This window comes from Gasterosteus aculeatus, chromosome 14 (genome assembly GCF_964276395.1).
Source record: "Gasterosteus aculeatus chromosome 14, fGasAcu3.hap1.1, whole genome shotgun sequence".
Lineage (NCBI taxonomy): Eukaryota > Metazoa > Chordata > Actinopteri > Perciformes > Gasterosteidae > Gasterosteus > Gasterosteus aculeatus.
Window position 1 is genome coordinate 166,798 of NC_135702.1, and position 21,063 is coordinate 187,860.

The following is a 21,063-nucleotide window of genomic DNA, read 5'->3' on the forward strand; positions in this document are numbered from 1 at the left end:
TGTGGGAGTGTCTGTTTGTCTGAGGGTCCCTGAACGCACCACAGATCACTGCTGATGCCAGTAAACTATGTAGGTAGATTTGTGTCTTATGCAAACAAAAAAACTGTTTTGACAGCACATTTCCTGCATTGCAAACAAAAATCAAGTTTGTAAGTAAAAATATATAAACTGAGAATAAATGATTTGTTAGTTTTCCTTATCAAAATAGATTTTTTGGCTGCAAAATAAAACCTTTTGCTCTTAAAAAAAGAGCTTTGGTTTTGGAACAAAAACTTGTCCGTATGTTTGTACGTGGCGGGGCGGATTTTTATTGGTGCTTCAACTGGGCGCTCGGTGTCTGCTGACGGGACTTTAAAATGATTTTACTGTAATGTTTAAGATTCTCCAAAGAGGACTCATTACCAACTACATAGATATGTTACCTTAGTTAGTGGTATCTTGTAGGGAAGGTGAGGCAACAGTTCTAAATAATTGTCTTGTTCTGTTTAATCAAATGATTACACTTAAACATTACATTGATACTGTCACTGTGTTTAGTTACCTCCCTTTGTGAAACAAGCCAGAGTTTCCCTCATCTCAGGGTGAACAAACTCTGAGTTTCCACTAAACCCGCTTCTTGAAACGGACCCCTGGTTCAGGCACAGGTAAGTTACCTGTAGCGTCCCAATCCTCCAAAGCTGATTAGGGTCAACAACAGTACCTCGGTTGGAGAGAACCAAGCCCATAGGATTTATTTAAATTGTGTCATCGATGCGTGACTAAGCTTAACTAAAATGGACTCGGCCATGTGCATGTAAAGCCTAGTTTATGGTTAATCCACCATCACGGTATACCTCATACGTTGATTCCTTGGCAATTAAGTTATTAATTAATAACTTGTCACCGAAATTTACATCTGTAACATTTGTGTTCTTTTTAAACATTTTAAAACATGCTTCATGGGTTTCGCTGTCTACAGAACCTCTTTACAGAACATCTGTATTAAAGCATTCACTTCAATTAAGATGTGCAGCAAATACTGTACATTCATTCATTTAATTTATTTATTGAAGTGTTAATAAAATGTTTCCCACAGAATCCCATTTTATTTACAGAATATTCAACATCTTTAAAAGGTGTAACTTAAAAAAATTCAAATTAAAAGAAAACCTGCAGCCAAATATAAGCAAAAATGTATTTATGATGAATATATATATATATATATATATAGAGAGAGAGAGAGAGAGAGAGAGAGAGAGAGAGAGAGTGTTTCCCCAACCATTATAGGGTGAAATGACCCCCCCCCCTTTGTTTTATCTCTTGTGATCACAAGGTTGGATTACAAATGTGATCGTTTGTAATATTCAGCAATGGGAGAGCAGAAATGAACATTAAGTCATCATATTATGTAAATATATATTGATACATATCGCTTGACCTTTGAATTTTGTATAACCTCCCAATACGAACAATAACAAGTATTTATATTGTCCAGAGTGCTGCAAATATATCAGCTAATAATTTTGAAACATGAACAGGATCCCAATAATAAGTCACTCTACAGCGTGTTATGGCACATCTTCCAGATGTGTTAAACACAGTTACCATGGTGTTGGCTTCACGCGGGTCCCCCTCAGATGTTCACAGTGAGGATGATGAAGGTGAACTTGTCCATGTGTGTTGGATACAGTTACCATGGGGATGGTCGTTCCCTCTCAGACCTCCTCAGACCTTCGGGAGGCTTGGAGCTGCAGTACCGCCGAGCCGCCGTGAGGGGCGCTGCTGTCTCTACATACCCATAAGCGGGGGAGTGAGAGGTGCATGAAATGGAGAAAAATGGCGGATCATGTGCAGGTGAGCAGTGGCTTCATGTTTTCGTAAACGACAACGCGTCCACAGGCGCGAAGATGAGTGTGATGGCGGATTCGGGTGCGCGTGTCGCGGATTCGGAGCCCGTGTGAGGCCGGGATGGGACGTCCGTCTTCAGCTGCCGGCGGGAAAAGAAAGGATGCGCCCGCTTGTGTTGACTTGTGGCCCGCTGTCATTGCTCGGCTGCAGGGTTAGCTTGTATGTTAGCCTGGGTAAAAGCCTGTGTTTTAGCGTGTATGTTATCCTGGATAATAGCATGCGTGTTAGCTTGTAGGTTAGTATGGATAGTAGATTGTGTGTTAGCCTATATGTTCGTATGTATAGTAGTGTGTTAGCTTATAGGTTAGCATGGATAGGCTACTGCCTGTGCGTTAGCTTATGGGTTAGCATGGCTAGTAGCCTGTGCGTTAGCTTATGGGTTAGCATGAATGCTTGTGTGTTTGCTTATAGGTTAGCATGGATAGTAGCCCGTGTGTTAGCTTATGGGTCAGCATGCACAGTAGCCCGTGTTAGCCTGTATACTAGCTCGTGTGTTTGGATGTGAGCTATCGTCCATGTTAGCATGTGTGATTACCCGTGTGTTAGCAGGCGGAGAAAAGTACATTTGGGTATTTAGAAGAGAATCAGGAGTCGGAGAGTCGTCAAGGTTTTCCCGGTGGTTCCGTCGTGTGAACCCACGGACGCACCGGGATAAGTAAAGTGTTTTATTGACGTATTTTGGGAGAAGTAAACAATAAAGCGCGGAAAGATCACTGTCACACGGCGAACATGATGGTGGTCAGTTTAGCGGCATTGAGAATCACAATGTGAACATATTGTTATAAACGGAAGACTTTGACTCATTGTTTGGCGCTAAGAGCTGAAATGTTGACATTCTGTTCTGTTTGCTGTTTTGTTATGCTACAGATAGCAGAGCCCGTTGGTAAAGCTATGCTAACGTTAGCCCAGACGTCCACTTCTCCCGCCCGAGTCCGTTTTAAAAACATGGTTCTGGTTTAACTGTTTGTCTGGGTGGGGGGGGGGCTGTCCCTGCGTCCGTCACCGGAAGCGATTAACGGAGGATAAACTCAGTATTTAAGGGTCACCCGCGTTGTTGATGAGCGTAACTAAGCAGTGCTGTTTTTGTTTAGCTAGCACGTGAAGCTAGCTGATGCTTCGTGGTTCGGACACACGTTCAGAAAGGAGCAATGGGCCGAACCTTCTCCCGCATGTTAGTCCTCATAACGTCCCCACGCTGAAGCTGCTGCTGTTGCTATGAAGCTTATGATCCCGCAGAGACTTCATTCTAGCAGTAAAGCGATTGATCTGACCGGGACCAGGTTTTAAAATGTCAGATGATTCTAATAAAACCTAAATAAATGTATATTGCGTTTTCATTAAATAGATAGTTTTAAAATAACTTAACGTATCTTTCAGTTTTTATTTGTGTGCAAGTAACTCAGTCATATTGCGGTTTATAAATATAATATTACAGTTAGAGCCTACTGCTAATTGACTAATTGTTTTTTGTTTCCTAATCATGAAGCTTTGAGGCCTTATTGTACGTGTGCTGAATAAAACCTGAATGTGTTTTTGGATCTATGATGCTTCAGAAGTGCTCTCCTACTCCTACATGTAAAGACATACCTGTTGCACCCAAGAGTCCCATCTTGGGGGAAGAACCGAGCCAGAACCCACTTCCAACAGAATATTGTGTACTCGTCACAAGCGAATATTAGAATGCTTCACACCGCTCCAGTCTTGTTTGAAAATCACCAAAACTCAATCATTTCCTCGCGGGTTAATCAAATCCAACAGGATCAAATGATTCCATAAAGTGGTTGAAGGACGTGATCCGGCCGACCAGAGCCGGACAAATCCAGATTCTGACTTGTGTTTGTCAGCAGAGATGCCTGAACAAAAGCCTCCTCTAGAGGAGAAGCTTCCTGTGCTTACGGTGTGCACACGCTGTGCTGTCACGTAGGGTTTCAGCCCGGTATCTCCATGTTTTATAGGACTTATATGGCTGTTAGGGATTTTATTTCAGGCGAATGTCAAAATTTGAAGGGTTTTGAAGGTGTTATATTGGGTTATTTCATCATCAGTAACGTATACATGTATTTTTACACATCAGAACACTCATAGGGCTTCCCTTTTATTCCCACTGAAATGGTTTAGATAGACAGAACTGTTGAGTGTATAACACCTTTTATCATGGGTAGACCCCATGAGGTGGCTTAAGGTTAAACCAACTGACATTAAACCTAAATGCCTCGTCTCCTACTCCCTATGATGACCTCTGAACCCAACTGTCTGCTCTCCTACTTCCTGTAAAGACCTTTAAAGCTTGTCCTCAGTCTGGATCTTATCTAAATCCAATAGTCTCGTGATCTCACGCTCATACCTGCTACAAGTTAAACTTCCCATACTCATGTAAGCATGTGAATGCAACACCTAGTGAGGAGACCCCCTACCCTCCAAATGCAGACCTCCACCCTTCTCCTCTAATCTTGTGGTTGAAGCCGGCCCCCCCCATGTTGACTGGGGTAGTTATGACTCAGCGCTTTCTCTCCCGCCCTGTGAAAGGCCTCTTTAAATGTGCGTCGGACTATCTGCCCCAAATGTTAAATACTCATGAGCCTCAATGCAGGCTGTAGGTTGTTCCCTTCATTTTATTGAAAGTATAATCACAATCGCGGAGAAATGTCCATTACAGAACTAAAGTCCACGTCCACCAAGATGTCAAAGAAAAGCATAAACATCTTCACAATGACTGAATTGGAACCAGAGAATAATTTATAAAAAACATTTATATTTATATTAACCTAAACAGCAATTTGTTCCCATTCACCTGCACATTTTCCATTTACTCATATATATTAAGATAAAACCTGTAATGTTAAAGTGAAGACTGCGTTTATTATTAGTTTTTTCCATCACATGTCATTTTGCAATTTCCTCAAATAAGCCAATTTACAATTTGCTATAGATAAGTGACGTTAAGTACAATTTAAGTGCTACAGTAATGGCGCGCTTCCACCGAGCGGTACGGGTCGGGTCTGTTAACCATGATTTGGCGAGCGTTTCCACCGCCAACAGTACCCTTACTTGATAGGCGTGGTGTATTTCAGAAAGTAGTGATAACGTCACTTGATAGGCGTGGTGTATGACGGAAAGTAGATTGACGTGATTCGCTGAAAAGCTAACCGCAAACAACAATGTCGGACGTGCAGCCGATCCTGTTCCTGCTTCTCCATATGTGGCTGTTTGTCACAAGGAGGCTACACGCTGCAGGCGTGTTACGTGTGTTGTCTTTCCCCTTGCGGCACGCGCAAATGACGACACTCTTTCAACCAATCAACGCTCTGCAGTGAGTCTAGCTCCGCCCTTTAGTGCCAAACCACTGTGCCAGGTACCTCAACGGAAGGGAACCCAAAGAGTGGTACCGTTTGGATTTTTGGTACCATTCTCAACTTTTGGCAGTGGAGACACAAATAAAAGGGTACCGACCCGTACCGACCCGTACCGTACCGCTCGGTGGAAACGTGCCATTAGTTCGTTTTTTAGTCGGGTTAGGGTTAAGCCGAGTTTATGCTTCTGCATATTCAGACCGACGCATGGAAACGCAGACTCAAGAGTCCCCTGCGTGTCCCCTGCGTGTCCCCTGCGTGTCCCCTGCGTGTCCCCTGCGTGTCCCCTGCGTGTCTTTTCACGCCTCCTTGCGTGCGTCGACCCATTTTTGTAGACTAGCGTGTAAAGCGACGCAGCGTCCTGCAGCAGCAGGCTGTGATTGGTCTCTGACTACGTCCTTTACGGAGTCTCACGTCTCCGTTTTCACAGCACAATACGGCCGTTATTAAAAGGAAGAACGTTTACGAGAGAACGGATCAGATTGAAGAGCTTTTAAATATGAGCGCTTGTACAAGCCGTCATTGGCGGACGATGAGGACGCCGGATGGCCTCTGATTCATGGAGGGAGATCTCCACAAACGAGGGGAACAAAGTCGTGGAGGAAAATACGGGACAAATGTGTCCTTGATGGAAAGCAGCAGTGTGGATGCACGGGGCAATAAAGTCTATGATCAATAAATAAAGCAACCAGCGACTTCCACACACAAAGACGTGACTCTCCAGGTCGTCTTCAACAAAACACGTGACTCCACCTGTTGTTCTGGAGGTGAATCGCTCTGCAACACACGCAGGACTTTACAACCAGGAAGTGAAACCAGTGCGTCGACGTGTAAAGTCGCCGGAATAATCGTCTTTTTTGTCTTATGTTTTGGTCAGTTGGATAAAAATAATTCAAGTTTCTATAACTGATTTACCCTTTACGGTTAAATCAATTACCTTTTATTGAGTCCTTTTAATATCCCAAGTGCTCAAATTTTTTGATCAGAAATCCTGAGCTTGCTTATGAGAATAAGTTAGTGTGGCTCAATTGTTGTGAGTTTATTCCACGCTGACACTTTTAATCGTGGTATATTTCTATATTTATGTTTGTATTTTCATTTATAAATTGTGATTTATCATTGTGTATTCATTCATTTATTGTGCCGTACTCATTGCTTTATCGTAGTCCATGAATATATTGTATTTTTCTATTACAACTTGCGCGTATGTTTGTGTCGGTGTGGAACTGCCGTGCGTGGGGAAACATTGTTTTAATTGAGGCACTGGAAATGAGCCTCTACCATTTAAATAATATTAATAACATTATTGTATTTATTACTTTTATCTGTATGTAAATACGTTGCCAGTATTTTGAATGTTTTATTATTGTCTGCAGATTTAATTGAAGTTTTTCCCCAAAAAGTTAAAATTGTCCAGGAGTTTGTGGTTCAACTGAGTAAATGTCCCTTTATCCATGACGATTGACATCTATCTCTGTTCCTCAGAGGCTGATCCGCGCTGATCAGTCTCCTTAGTTTGAACCAGATGATAATCGCGCGTCTTACGTCAGAAGGCCGAAGAGTCGTTGTATTGTACACGTTGTTCATTCTGTACGTCCATCGCAGTCTGTCCGTCCCTGGAGGATCGTCCTCTGTCTCTCTAAAGGTTTCTTCCCTTTATTCTCCCCATCAAATACTTTTCATTGTTTGGGGTTTTTCCTGTGTTGAGTGTTTCTGCACAGAGGACGTCACATGTGTACAGACTGTAAAGACACATGAGGCTAATGTGCGATACTAAATGAATGCTAGCAGGCTGCACGCTGTGGCCAAAAATCCATGTCACGCTAGTAAAAAAGAGTCTGACTGTTGCAGCATATCACGGTATTGCTTTTTCAAGTACGGTAAACGCATTCATTCATTGACCCCCGAAAAGGACCGGGCCGCCCGCTGGCCAACCACATGTCCACGTGTGGCCCTCGAGTTAGCTTGTTAGCGTGTTAGCTTGTTGTGCTGCCACCAGAGACTCTGCAGACACAATCATGGCACCTGACACCCCCCCTGCCAGTATTGCAAACAAGTTCATGTTAAATGCGTAAGTGTTTAATGCATCGGCTCATTTGCCTCGTCATTAATCAATCACAGTACATTTCTTTAAATATGCAAAAGCCCAAAGAGTCTAATTGATACAGTTCATGTATCCTATTCATTCGTATCAGCTGATGATTCATATGTATGTAATGACCATATAGAACTAGCAGTTTATTATGTGATCATTGTTTATAATCAGACATTTGATCAATTGAACATCCAGAAGTTTATTAAGCGACAAATAAACCAACAGAACTTTACAAAGAGCACGACATGCAGCGGCTTTCCAGATGTTCTCTGCATCGCAACACTGTACAGACAGGACAGTGTGTGAGACAGCATGAGAGACAGAGAGAGGGACGGCCTGTAGATGCTCGGCTGCAGCGTGTGGCGTTCGCCACGTAACCAGAAAACCTTCTTGTAAATAAATGATTCCTGTCTCCAGCATCGATGGCGCTCGTACAGGACGTCATCGTGATGTCATGACGGGTCTCTGTGATGTCATAGAAGTCTCTCCCTATAAAACGTTAATCTAACTGATGTCGATCCTTCATCACTGAGGAAGAGCGTGATGAACTAATCCAGCAGCTCAGATGAAGCCGCGCTAACTCAGTTATCCACGTACGAGGAACGGCGCCCAGATTACATTTGGTGCTAACGTCATGGCTTGTTATCAGAGTGGAGCCTGTGCGTGGCGTTTGATGCCGTGCCCTCCTCTCCTGTGATTGGTCCAGGGCCTGGCCCAGCTGGAGATCCTGTGCAAGCAGCTGTATGAGACCACCGACACCACCGTCCGCCACCAGGCCGAGAAAGCTCTGGTGGAGTTCACCAACAGCCCCGACTGCCTCAGCAAGTGTCAGCTGCTGCTGGAGCGAGGCAGCGTGAGTACTACGTCAGCGGGGGTCCGGGGGGGTTGAGAGGGTCTCCCACGCGCTGTGTGACATCATCAGGCTTTCTATAAACTTGTGTTCTTCTCTCGTTGCAGTCGTCGTATTCTCAGCTGCTCGCGGCCACCTGTTTGTCTAAGCTGGTGTCTCGAACCAGCAACCCTCTGCCCCTTGAGCAACGCATCGACATCCGTGAGTTCTCCTCTTTACACCAACGGCTCACCCTCAGGGACTTGAGACCCCCTGAAGCGAGGAGTCGTGTCCTCTTCTGTGGTTGTCTGACGTCCACCAACTTTATGATTAGTTTTCTTCTCAGACGTTGTTCTGCCTTTTATCAATTTACAATCATTTAAAGATAATAAAGACTAGTAATGTGAAAGCAAATATATATATAATATATATATATTTTTAAACTGAGTTGAAATATCAATTGGAAGCATCATGTAGGATTTCTTTTCTCTACCAACCATCATCCTCTCTCATATCTGACGTGGTATACGGATGCATTCGTCTCCCATGGTGGTGCCTGAATGTCTCCTTCACAGGGAACTATGTCCTGAACTATCTGGCCACGCGGCCCAAGCTGGCAGCCTTCGTGACGCAGGCGCTGATCCAGCTGTACGCCCGGATCACCAAGCTGGGCTGGTTCGACTGCCAGAAGGACGACTACGTCTTCAGGAACGTCATCGCCGACGTCACGCGCTTCCTGCAGGTCTGTGGGCGGGGCCACCGCCGCTTTATGGTCACGTGACTGTTGGTCGAATGGATGAATCAATCATGACATCACAGTTCAGAATTGAATGTTTTTTTAATAAATCGTTTGCTGTAATCAGATTCTATTTGTGGCGAGATTTAAAATGAGACACTAAGAAAAGATATATTATATAAGATATAAGAATATTTAGCTTTGTTTTAGTTTTTTTACAATGGAAACGTTAATTCAAGGACCATTGGAAATGTGTGTGTGTGTGTGTGTTTACAGGACAGTGTTGAACATTGCATCATAGGTGTCACCATTCTGTCCCAGCTGACCAATGAGATCAATCAGGTAAGTGTGTGTGTGTGTGTGTGTGTGTGTGTGTGTGTGTGTCAGGTGTGTGTGTCGGGTGTTACACATTGTGTTTGTCTTCAGGCCGACACGACGCACCCTCTGACCAAACACAGGAAGATCGCTTCTTCATTCAGAGATTCTTCACTTTTCGACATTTTCACTCTTTCCTGCAACCTCCTCAAGCAGGTTTGTTTATTCATGTGTACATGTTGACATACATTCTACATATTGTGTATCTGTGTGTAGTTAAGGTCAGTTCTCAAAGTAATCAAACATCTCCATGGCGACGACGTAAGAACGCGTAGCTGAGCTTTAGTGGAGAGTAGGGCTGCAACTACCGATTATTTTTTCGATTAGTCGGCTAATCTAACGATAATGTTGCAGCGTGGAGACCAACAAAGAGGCAAGTATTCCTTTTGGCTAAAGCGTTTATTTCCATCCAGTACACACATTCACTTCCTGCCCCCCATGTCACCGTGGTTAGTGCACGAGCCTTAGTACTGAAGAGAGAAAAGCAGCTTTAATTATCCCGTTGTGGCTTTAATATCATTATGCTAGAGTAGATCTCTCGTAATTGTGTTGATATGGAATCATTTTTCTCCACAGTCTTGTTTGAAGTTTGAAGCTAAGTGGAGGTTAATGTTAACTCTTCAGACTGATTTACTACCCTTCATGTGACAGAAGTGTAGCAAACATCCACGACACGTCCTCTTCTCAGTAAAGCGTGCGTGGTGACTTTTGAAGGTCTCTGTCTCGCTTGTTTCGACTCCCACGATCAACTTGATAAACGTCTTCTTTTCCGGGGCCCATGTGGACGTAGAAGCCATAGCGCCCCCAGCACTTTCTGTAGTGTATTGCAATGCCGCATGAAAAGAGTCTTTTTAGAATACACGACGCGTCGACTTGGTTGCAGCTCTAGTGGAGACGCGGGGGGTGAACGTTCGCTGTGTGTCCTCAGGCGTCGGGGAAGAACCTGAACCTTAACGATGAGTCTCAGCACGGCCTCCTGATGCAGCTTCTCAAACTGAGCTACAACTGCCTCAACTACGACTTCATAGGAACCTCCACAGACGAGTCATCGGACGACCTCTGCACCGTCCAGATCCCCACCTCCTGGAGATCAGGTACCTGCCGGGAGCACGGGGGGGTCAGTGGGACCTGTGAGGAGGTAAAGCAGGTTGACCTTTGCCCCTGTGTGAGATGAGTTTGTGATGTCGCCTCGATGGATCAGCATCTGACTTCTGTTTCTTTCTGCAGCGTTTCTCGATTCCTCCACTCTGCAGCTCTTTTTCAACTTGTATCATTCCATCCCTCCGTCCCTCTCCCCGCTGGTAAGTGATGAGCTCTCCCGAGGACGCGTGGACACGGGGACACGGGTTGAACCTGTGTGTGTGTGTGCGCAGGTGCTGTCATGTTTAGTGCAGATCGCCTCGGTCCGGAGGTCCCTGTTCAACAACGCAGAGCGAGCCAAGTTCCTGTCTCACCTGGTGGACGGGGTGAAGAGGATTCTAGCCAACCCTCAGGTTTGTTCCAGACGCCCCCCCCCCCCCCCCCCCCCCCCAGGGGGGCGTCCGGTGTTTGATGCCCTTTGTGTTTCAGTGTTTGCCGGATCCCAACAACTACCACGAGTTCTGCCGACTGCTGGCGAGGCTGAAAAGCAACTACCAGCTGGGGGAGCTGGTGAAGGTGGAGAACTACCCCGAGGTCATCCGCCTCATCGCCAACTTCACCGTCACCAGCCTGCAGGTGGGCTCAGAGCGGGGGCTAACGTGGGCAATGTGTCTGAACACAAGCTTTGTTTAGTAAGAGGTGGAACCTGATTGTCTGGTTTCTAAAGTATTTCTTTGTTCATGAACGATACATTATTATTGTTGCACGTGTCGTGTCAAAGTAAAGCCGCGTGTAAACCTTAACCCCTCCCCCCTCCTCCCACCCCTCCCCAGCACTGGGAGTTTGCCCCCAACAGTGTCCACTACCTGCTGAGTCTGTGGCAACGCCTCGCGGCGTCCGTCCCGTACGTCAAAGCCACCGAGCCCCACCTGCTAGAGACCTACACCCCCGAGGTCACCAAGGCCTACATCACCTCCCGGCTGGAGTCGGTCCATGTCATCCTCAGGTGAGCTCGCTGAGGATCATGTGACCAAAGGACCAAAGTTGTAGAGAATGACCCAAACTGTGATGGTCCACAGTTCCTCTTGTGATAGTGTCAAGCAGGAAGTGACATCATCAAACCACAACTTCAGTTTTCCTTCAGATACGAAATGTGATTGAATCTCTACGTATAGAGCTACGCTATATTATAGAGCAGCATCAGAGTGTTATTGATCCGATAAGTGAGGATACAGGTGATGCTCTGTGGATTCGTGATAAATCAATAAATCACATCAGCTTCTCGATGTGCTGATGGTCTCCTCAGAGACGGACTAGAAGACCCTTTGGACGACGCTGGCCTGGTCCAACAGCAGCTGGATCAGCTGTCCACCATCGGGAGGTGCGAGTACGAGAAAACCTGCGCTCTGCTGGTGCAGCTGTTCGACCAGGCGGCTCAGACCTACCAGGAGCTGCTGCAGTCTACCAACTCCAGCCCCGCAGACATCACCGTGCAGGAGGGTACGTGCCACTCAGACGCGCTGTAGCAGCCTCAGGTTCACATCAGGTTTACGGGCAACGTCCTTAGGGAATCCTCAACACCTTGATGACTCCCAGTGAGAGCCTCCCGTTTTCAGGACATGTAACCTTCCTTCTTCCTGCAGGCCGGTTGACGTGGCTGGTCTATATAATCGGGGCGGTCATCGGTGGACGGGTGTCATTTGCGAGCACAGATGAGCAGGACGCCATGGACGGAGAGTTAGTCTGTCGGTAAGAACTCATTGATCCATAAACAAGACAAACAGCGCCCTGTGGGACTCCACCTTCACTTCAGACCCTAACAATGAATCCACTGAGGAGGCAGCTGGTCAGCTTTTGTAGCCCTGTAGATTTACATTGTAACGTGTTGCACTGTGATGACACACGCATGTGTTGTTGTGTGCACCTCAGGGTGCTCCAGCTGATGAATCTCACAGACAGTCGGCTCGCTCAGGCCGGCAACGAGAGGCTGGAGCTGGCCATGCTCAGCTTCTTTGAGCAGTTCAGGAAGATCTACATCGGAGACCAGGTGCAGAAATCATCAAAGGTAAACGCCCCCCCCCCCGGGGACCCGCTCTGTCCTCACTGCTGCTGCTTCCATAGAGACGAGGGCTGTCATATTGGCTTTGTGCATTAGGCACGTCAGTAACAGTACAAATGAATACAGCGAGACATAACCACTTGTAAAGCTCATTTATTTAGTTTAACAGCATATTACCTACACAAAAATGATTAAATTGAATTTAGAATTTGTTGCCTGCCCTAATAGAGACGCTCTGCCATCGTTGCTGACTGATCAGTCAGTTCTTTGTTTGTGGCAGTAACCACACATGAGAACTTCCCAGATGGTGTCGTCCTGTAGGACATGTAGTAAGCATGTAGTGGGGCGGGGGGGGTACGGCCATATCACCCGTGTTCTGACCTTTAGCGTCAGAACACTGCGTCTCATTTCAGTGTGGTCTACGTGGGTCGGGTCCCGATAATGAGAAGTCCACACACGCGCGCTGCGTCTCATTTCAGTGTGGTCTACGTGGGTCGGGTCCCGATAATGAGAAGTCCACACACGCGCGCTGCGTCTCATTTCAGTGTGGTCTACGTGGGTCGGGTCCCGATAATGAGAAGTCCACACACACACGTGCTGCGTCTCATTTCAGTGTGGTCTACGTGGGTCGGGTCCCGATAATGAGAAGTCCACACACACACGTGCTGCGTCTCATTTCAGTGTGGTCTACGTGGGTCGGGTCCTGATAATGAGATGTCCACACATACACGCGCTGTGTCTTATTTGAGTGTGGTCTACGTGGGTCGGGTCCTGATAATGAGAAGTCCACACACACGCGCTGCGTCTCATTTCAGTGTGGTCTACGTGGGTCGGGTCCTGATAATGAGAAGTCCACACATGCACGCGCTGTGTCTCATTTCAGTGTGGTCTACGTGGGTCGGGTCCTGATAATGAGAAGTCCACACACATACACGCGCTGCATCTCATTTGAGTGTGGTCTACGTGGGTCGGGTTCTGATAATGAGAAGTCCACACACACGCGCTGCATCTCATTTCAGTGTGGTCTACGTGGGTCGGGTCCCGATAATGAGAAGTCCACACCCACACGCGCTGTGTCTCATTTCAGTGTGGTCTACGTGGGTCGGGTTCTGATAATGAGAAGTCCACACACACGCGCTGCGTCTCATTTCAGTGTGGTCTACGTGGGTCGGGTTCTGATAATGAGAAGTCCACACACACGCGCTGCGTCTCATTTCAGTGTGGTCTACGTGGGTCGGGTCCTTCAAGGACCTGAAGAGCGGAGCCGTCTCCGAAATGAGAATGAGATTTTCTGTTGGCCGCTCCCGTTGCCTAGCAACCCGCTGACCTTGACAGTAAAAGCCTTGTAACGCAAATAGGGCTGCAGCAACAAATCAATAACATGGATTATTATATTATACGTCTGTTCAAGTTAAGTCGCCCAACGTGTGCGAGCGTTTCACACTAAATAAACTAAAATGGTGTCAATGGCAAAATGTCAACGTAACGCGGCACGTTGTCCCGCTTTGACGTGAGCAACATAAGGAGCCTCCAGCGTTAGCCCGCTAAGACCAGCAGTAAAGCAGTAAGACTAGACACCTTTTTATTTACTCGCCTTTTTTTGGACCGTTCATTTTTTAATCTGTTGTCCCATTTTGGTTATTGTTGACAAATATATTTGTATGTGTACTTCTTAATGTCATATACGGTAGTCCAGTGAGCTTGCGCACATACTGTGGGTTATACGGCAGTTGATGTTGTGCCTGTAAAGGAGACACTGATCAATTAAACTAAGAAGCCTCTAATGAAATGAAAGCTTTTTAATGCTCTTTTTTTAAATCCGATTAATCAAAGAAATAATTGATCAATTATCAAAATATTCGTTAGTTGGCGCCCCAAACGTATGAAATACAGCCAGATAAGGTTCTTTTCTCTGGAGAAGCGGCGTTTTACACAAACGCTGATTGGACTCGCTTAAAGTCTTCAATGGTTCTTTGGTGACAAACCTAGATTAATATATTATTATTATTAATATATTAATGTGTGTTTGTGTCTCTGTTATTTGCAGCTTTACCGACGACTATCAGAAGTTCTGGGGTTGAATGACGAGACGATGGTCCTCAGTGTCTTCATAGGAAAAATGTGAGTAATAGAGATGTTGTCTCATCTGAACAGGACGTTTTTCTTGTATTCATTTCTTACGCCCCTGCTTTATGTTTCATGCCCATAATTAAAAGAAAGACTATATTTCTGGAAGCACAAAGTCTGTGTACATAATAAAGGCTTTGCTCAGATGGTTACATTTCAGTATATATGTCGCTGGTTAAGCGTAAATGATGATAATAAAATAAAAAGCACTTTAGGATAATCATCCTCTGTACTGATGTTGTCACAGCTTCAAAATCACATTTAGATAAAGTGAAGGACACATTTTTAGAGATTGTTACACAAGACAAAAAAATGAGCCAAAATCTTTAGAAGATGTTGAGAAAAAAGCCTGTGAGTGCGCAGGGTTGTTTCTCTGTGGCTGATTAAGATAATTCACACCTCATTAGCATCCTCAGAGCCGACACACAGGAATGAGGATCTGGCAGATTCTTCGCTGTAAACGGTCTGCTTCGTTTGTTTAGCTTAGCATAGCTAAGCGTATGCATCCAGACGCGTTGTGAGTGGTTTGACGAAGCCGTGTCCAGTGTTTTATCAGCTAGTTGTGTGTAACAATGACTGGGAGCCTCTGGGCTTCATAGTGAGAGTGAACGTGTCTTTTGTCTCTTTCAGCATCACAAACTTGAAGTACTGGGGCCAGTGTGAACCGATCACCTCCAAGACTCTCCAGCTGCTGAACGACCTGTCCTTGGGATATCCTTCATTACGCAACATGTCCACCTTAGATTCATTGACTTCTTGTCCTCCAGAGGACCCGGTCCGCTGAAAGGAGGCGGTCTGGCCTACAGGGGACCTCCTGCTTGCTTCATCATCTTTTTCCTCCACCACTCCCGTTGCCTAGCAACCTGCTGCGCTTGATACAGAGTCTAATCATCTGCTTCTTATTTAATTAAATTTAGGAAGATGTGCTTCACCTGGAGCAAGATTCATTTCATGTCGAGAGAAGAAGATTTGACATAATTTTAAATCCAAATCGATTGAGCCGTGAATTCATGGCCAGAAGTAATACTGCAGTCTTATTTCAGAGTAAATTAATCGATCTGTTTAAAATCACGCAAAAGTAAATGTATCATGTCTATTCGTTGAATCACTGACTGACTGGTTGACCACTGGTGTGTATCTTAAATATAAGAAGGTGACGTCCCGTTGGCTCCTTGACTTCCTGTTCTTCACGTACAGCAGCGTGAGGAAGCTGGTGAAGCTCAGTGCGGTGCAGTTCATGTTGAACAACCACACGGTGAGCTCCTTTCCCGTGACCTGCTTCTATGATCCATATAACAATGTATTCATGGCAAGTGACGCGTGTGTTTGACGCCACTCAGAGCGAACACTTCTCCTTCCTCGGGGTGAACAACCAATCAAACCTCAGCGACATGAGGTGTCGGACCACCTTCTACACCGCGCTGGGGCGCCTGCTGATGGTGGACCTAGGTACACACACACTGAATGATGGTACACGTGGCGCGTCTGTATAAAGACAGTAATGAATCGTTTGTGTGTGCAGGAGAAGACGAGGACCAGTTTGAGCAGTTCATGCTCCCGCTGACGGCTGCGTTTGAAACTGTTGCTCAGATGTTGAGCACAAACACCTTCAACGAGCAGGAGGCCAAGGTAACACACATGCACAGGACTAGTCAGGTCAGGCCACACCTTCTCTTTCAATGGTTTGTCTGGAGACTAAGAGTTAGTCCAGTTACCAGCCTCACAAAGCTCAGGTTAGAACCCACAGAAAGGCCTCTCAGAACCCAATCAGGCCCACAAGGTCCAATGGCTGCTAAGAAGAGACCTGCTTGGGCCCAGGAGCTCATGGAACTACATTAAACATCTTTGGTTCCACCCACCATGTAAACTGCAGTGCAGGGGAGCAGATGGTTTCTACATGTGGAGGTGTGACGGTGTGCGGGGGCTTTGCTGGAGACACTGTTGGTGATTTAAGGCCTACTTAAGGAGCGTCATGCCACCTGGTTTGAGCTTAGCGGACCAGGACAAAGACCCCAACACACCTCCAGGCTCTGTGAGGGCTACCAAGAAGGAGTGGCCTCCACCATCACCCCCCTAAACCCACTTGAGGGGGTCTGGGAGGAGTTGAACTGCAGAGTGAAGGCAAAGCAGCCAACAAGTGGAGCTGCTTGAAGACTCCTGGAGAACCTTCCAGGTGACTCCCTCGTGGAGCTGCTTGAAGACTCCTGGAGAACCTTCCAGGTGACTCCCTCGTGGAGCTGCTTGAAGACTCCTGGAGAACCTTCCAGGTGACTCCCTCGTGGAGCTGCTTGAAGACTCCTGGAGAACCTTCCAGGTGACTCCCTCGTGGAGCTGCTTGAAGACTCCTGGAGAACCTTCCAGGTGACTCCCTCGTGGAGCTGCTTGAAGACTCCTGGAGAACCTTCCAGGTGACTCCCTCGTGGAGCTGCTTGAAGACTCCTGGAGAACCTTCCAGGTGACTCCCTCGTGGAGCTGCTTGAAGACTCCTGGAGAACCTTCCAGGTGACTCCCCCGTGGAGCTGCTTGAAGACTCCTGGAGAACCTTCCACCGAGAAGGTGTCGACGTTTGACCGTGTTGCTCTTCTATTTCTACACGTCATGGAGCTACTTGTCTTAATGTGTTGACATTCTAACTTTATAACAATGAGCCGCCGAACTGCATGACTGCTGCTACATGAAAACACGGGAAAGATACAAGAGGAATCATTTATTACCAAAATACGTCAGACGTACAAGGAACTTGACTTGCTGGGTGAGGATGAGGTCCAGACCTGAGCAGCACCCTGGTACCTGAAACATGGACCCGCCCCCTCAGAAGACACCACAGACCCACCAAGACGACCAAGTCTGCAAAATCTGACCTGAAACAATTTATTGCGAAGGTTGTCGAGCTGCTGGTTTTTCCTCTGGTGGCAAACTAGCAACCACAACAAGCTGCTAACGAGCTAACACGCTAACTCACTGGCCAGTTGCGAGCGAGTCAATGAATTCATGTGTTGAACCTTTGAGCACAGCGCCACATGACACATGTACACACAGTCCGTCTCTGTTCACCCCGTGTTGTCTCAGTCATGTCTTCCTCCAGAGGCTTTTATTGTGACGGTTTCCTCCTCTTCTGGTTTCCTGTAGAGGACCCTGGTAGGTTTGGTCAGAGACCTGCGAGGAATCGCCTTCGCCTTCAACGCCAAGACCAGCTTCATGATGCTGTTTGACTGGATGTATCCTCACGCTGTCGTGCGGCTGCTGACATGCAGTCAGTTAACGTGTTAATCTGGGATTATTGTGGCCGAGATTAATGCAATAAAAGCACCGCGTGCTGCGGTCAGTCAGGAGAACTTTTAGCATGAACTGAGCAGAGGAAATCCTGTTTTCATCTATTCACACACGGTCTGTTTGCCCCGTGGAGGATTCATCTGGGCCACAATGATCTCCTGGATTAACGCGACAGTTTTACTATGTGTGTTCATAGAAGAATAAATGCTGTTTTAAGGAGCTTAACGCAGCGCCGCAGGTATCCAGCCTACATGCCCATCCTGCAGAGAGCCATCGAGCTCTGGTACCACGACCCAGCATGCACCACTCCAGTCCTCAAGCTCATGGCCGAGCTCGTCCACAATAGGTAGATGAAGAGATGTTCCTCTCGTAGTGTGAATGCGAGCGGGATGTTGGTTGTTGATGACCCTCGTCTGTCCTCACAGATCACAAAGGCTTCAGTTTGACGTGTCGTCACCCAACGGCATCCTTCTGTTCAGAGAAACGAGCAAGATGATCACGACCTACGGTACTGTGACCCCATCACTCCGACCGCTTGCATATAGTCGTGTAATACGTGATGTCATAGCTGATATGTCACATGATCTAATGATGGAACCCTGGTGCTCCTGCAGGGAACCGCATCCTGACCCTGGGGGAGGTCCCTAAGGACCAGGTCTACGGGGTGAAGCTGAAGGGGGTCAGCGTGTGCTTCGCCATGCTGAAGGCGGTGCTCAGCGGGAACTACGTCAACTTCGGGGTGTTCCGTCTCTACGGCGACGACGCCCTGGACAACGCCTTGCAGACCTTCATCAAGCTGCTGCTCTCCATCCCCCACAGCGACCTGCTGGTAAGTCCCGGCACGGCAGCTCTCTGTCCTCTGGTGCCGCACCCTGACCCGCTCTGTCCCTGCAGGACTACCCCAAGCTCAGCCAGTCCTTCTACTCTCTGCTGGAGGTCCTGACCCAGGACCACATGAACTTCATCGCCAGCCTGGAGCCGCACGTCGTCATGTACATCCTGTCCTCCATCTCCGAGGGGCTCACTGCACTCGGTGAGACCCCCGCAGGCCCGGTTCACCGCAGCCCCCTGTGGGTCAGGGAGCGGTTCCATGACCCCCTTTGCGTCTGTTTCAGATACCATGGTGTGCACGGGGTGCTGCTCGAGTCTGGACCACATCGTCACCTACCTGTTCAAGCAGCTGTCTCGCTCCACCAAGAAGAGGCGCACGCCCATGGCCACGGACGACCGCTTCCTCAACATCATGCAGCAGCACCCGGAGATGATCCAGCAGGTCAGACCCCCGAGACACGGGGCGCGGCCGGGACGCAGGGCGCTACTGTTAGCTTAGCTTGCTCCGTGGTGGCACACAGACGAAGAGAACTGACCCTGTTGTTGTTGTTGTTGAGGTTGAGCAGATGCTGTCCACAGTGTTGAACATCATCATCTTTGAGGACTGTAGGAACCAGTGGTCCATGTCCCGCCCCCTGCTGGGCCTCATCCTGCTCAACGAGAAGGTGAACAGTCAGTGTGTACTTTGTGTACTTTGCTGATCTGAGGAACAGAATAGTGAACAGTCAGCATATATGTAGTGTGTACTGTGTGTACTTTGTGTACTCTGCTGATCTGAGGAACAGAATAGTGAACAGTCAGCATACGTGTAGTGTGTTCACCTGTGTGTACTTTGTGTACTTTGTAGTACTTTGCTGACCTGAGGAACAGCATAGTGAACAGTCAGCCTCCAGAGAAGCAGCAGGCGATGCATTTATGTTTTGAGAACCTGATGGAGGGAATCGAACGGAATCTACTAACCAAGAACCGGGACAGGTGTGTGTGTTACCATAGCGATGGACTCGCACCATGTGATCTGTTACACCAGAGAAAATGCTAAATGCAAAAAATCAACTTTTACTTTGATGCTAATATTTGACCGTCCTACCTGTCTGTCCCTCTACCTGTCTGTCCCTCTACCTGTCTGTCCCTCTACCTGTCTGTGTGCAGGTTTACTCAGAACCTGTCTGTCTTCAGGAGGGAGGTGAATGACAGCATGAAGAACTCAACGTACGGCGTCAACAGCAACGACATGATGAGCTGACATTCCACAGAAAGGAGTCTTACCGCTGCAGACAGAGCCCCCCCCGACTCGACCCTCCCCTCTGCATCAGACCCCCTCTCCCCCCAGGCCCGGATGCCTGGGGGGGGTCATGTCGTACAGAATTGTTGGTTAAATCCGCCTCCTTTTTGATATAAGTATATATAAATACATATAGATCTATTTTAAAGCGATGGTGGGGGGCTGGAAGGGGGGGCGGGGGTGAACGCCTGCAAACGTAGTAATCCGCTTCTGCCTGCCTTGTATAGAACACAGAAAACCACGTGTACATTTCTTTTGGTAACATTTTGAACAATGTTTATAACAATTTCAACACAAAGAGTCGAAGAAAAAGTTACAAAAAACTAACCGGTGTGATTGAGCTTTTTACAGTGTAGTGAGTTGGTCGGGGGGGGGGGGGGCACTTAGATGAAGAAGAGGTACACACTAACACAAAGGGAGCGTCCATGTTGTACATTTATCTCCAGTCTGAAGTGATGTAAATATCAGCCAAGTGTCTTCAGACCTCCGGTTCTTCTTCTGTGGTTTCTTTTTTCTCAGTGACACTAAACTGAATATCTTTGGATTCACAAAGACAAAACCTGCTTTTTAATATTTCCTCACATTTAAAAAATATCTACAATTAACGATAAATTCAAGAAAATACAGATGACATTTAATGATCTAAAACGTATCAACAATTGTAACACAAATGATTGTCTGACAATCTAAAATGACAGTAAATCTCTCTTTGGGTGTAAAGGATCGTTTTTATTCAGTTCACTGAAGGAGAAGCTCTGAGTATTTATTTCTCTTTCATAGAGTAATGAAATGAAGAAAGTAGCTGCTGATCATTTCCACGTTTGACGAGGTCGAGAAGCGTCAGTTTCCCATCATGCACGGCGGCGTGTCACATGTTCCCCTCCGGATGGCCGGCTGCACGTCCACCATGTTGTTTACACTCTGGATTCCTCGGACCAGGTTTTGGGATTCCCCCCCTTCCCCTGAGGGAGGGGTTGCGTGTGTTTGTGTGTGTGTGTGTGTGCGTGTATGTGTGCGTGTGTGTGTGTGTGTGCGTGCGCACACACCTGTAGGAAAGGGGCGGAGCCTGTCGGTAGTCTGTCCTGTGTCCTTGTGACTGCAAATAAACCTGGTGGATTTTTACCTGCTGCTCGTCTTCT

The 21,063-nt window shown here is 47.0% G+C and overlaps 1 protein-coding gene across 4 annotated transcripts; it reads left to right on the forward strand.

Annotated features, from left to right (window-relative positions):
- Nucleotides 1-1,520: 1,520 nt before the first annotated feature.
- Nucleotides 1,521-21,046, forward strand: xpo7 (exportin 7). 4 transcript variants are annotated; one of them, XM_078088511.1, is made up of 28 exons: nt 1,521-1,833; nt 8,039-8,185; nt 8,290-8,383; nt 8,737-8,903; nt 9,174-9,239; nt 9,324-9,428; nt 10,201-10,366; nt 10,500-10,573; nt 10,646-10,765; nt 10,842-10,988; nt 11,186-11,358; nt 11,659-11,852; nt 11,996-12,101; nt 12,282-12,417; nt 14,459-14,532; nt 15,169-15,249; nt 15,730-15,793; nt 15,879-15,987; nt 16,061-16,167; nt 17,668-17,756; nt 18,050-18,157; nt 18,237-18,319; nt 18,426-18,640; nt 18,706-18,844; nt 18,927-19,084; nt 19,200-19,307; nt 19,490-19,617; nt 19,792-21,046. In XM_078088511.1, exons 1-28 carry the CDS (start codon nt 1,801-1,803, stop codon nt 19,883-19,885), a joined length of 3,285 nt encoding a protein of 1,094 aa, XP_077944637.1. In that variant the 5' UTR covers nt 1,521-1,800; the 3' UTR covers nt 19,886-21,046. The 4 variants fall into 4 exon arrangements, with proteins under 4 accessions (XP_077944637.1, XP_077944638.1, XP_077944636.1 ...); XM_078088512.1 differs by having other exon boundaries at nt 19,209-19,307; XM_078088513.1 differs by lacking the exon at nt 1,521-1,833 and adding an exon at nt 2,367-2,542.
- The last annotated feature ends 17 nt before the right edge of the window (nt 21,047-21,063 follow it).

Coding starts and splice junctions, on each gene's coding strand:
- xpo7 (XM_078088510.1), top strand. CDS start 1,801: ATGAAATGGAGAAAAATGGCGGATCATGTGCAG. Junction 16,168..17,667: donor TCAACGAGCAGGAGGCCAAG/GTAACACACATG, acceptor GGTTTCCTGTAG/AGGACCCTGGTAGGTTTGGT. Junction 18,845..18,926: donor CGAGGGGCTCACTGCACTCG/GTGAGACCCCCG, acceptor CGTCTGTTTCAG/ATACCATGGTGTGCACGGGG.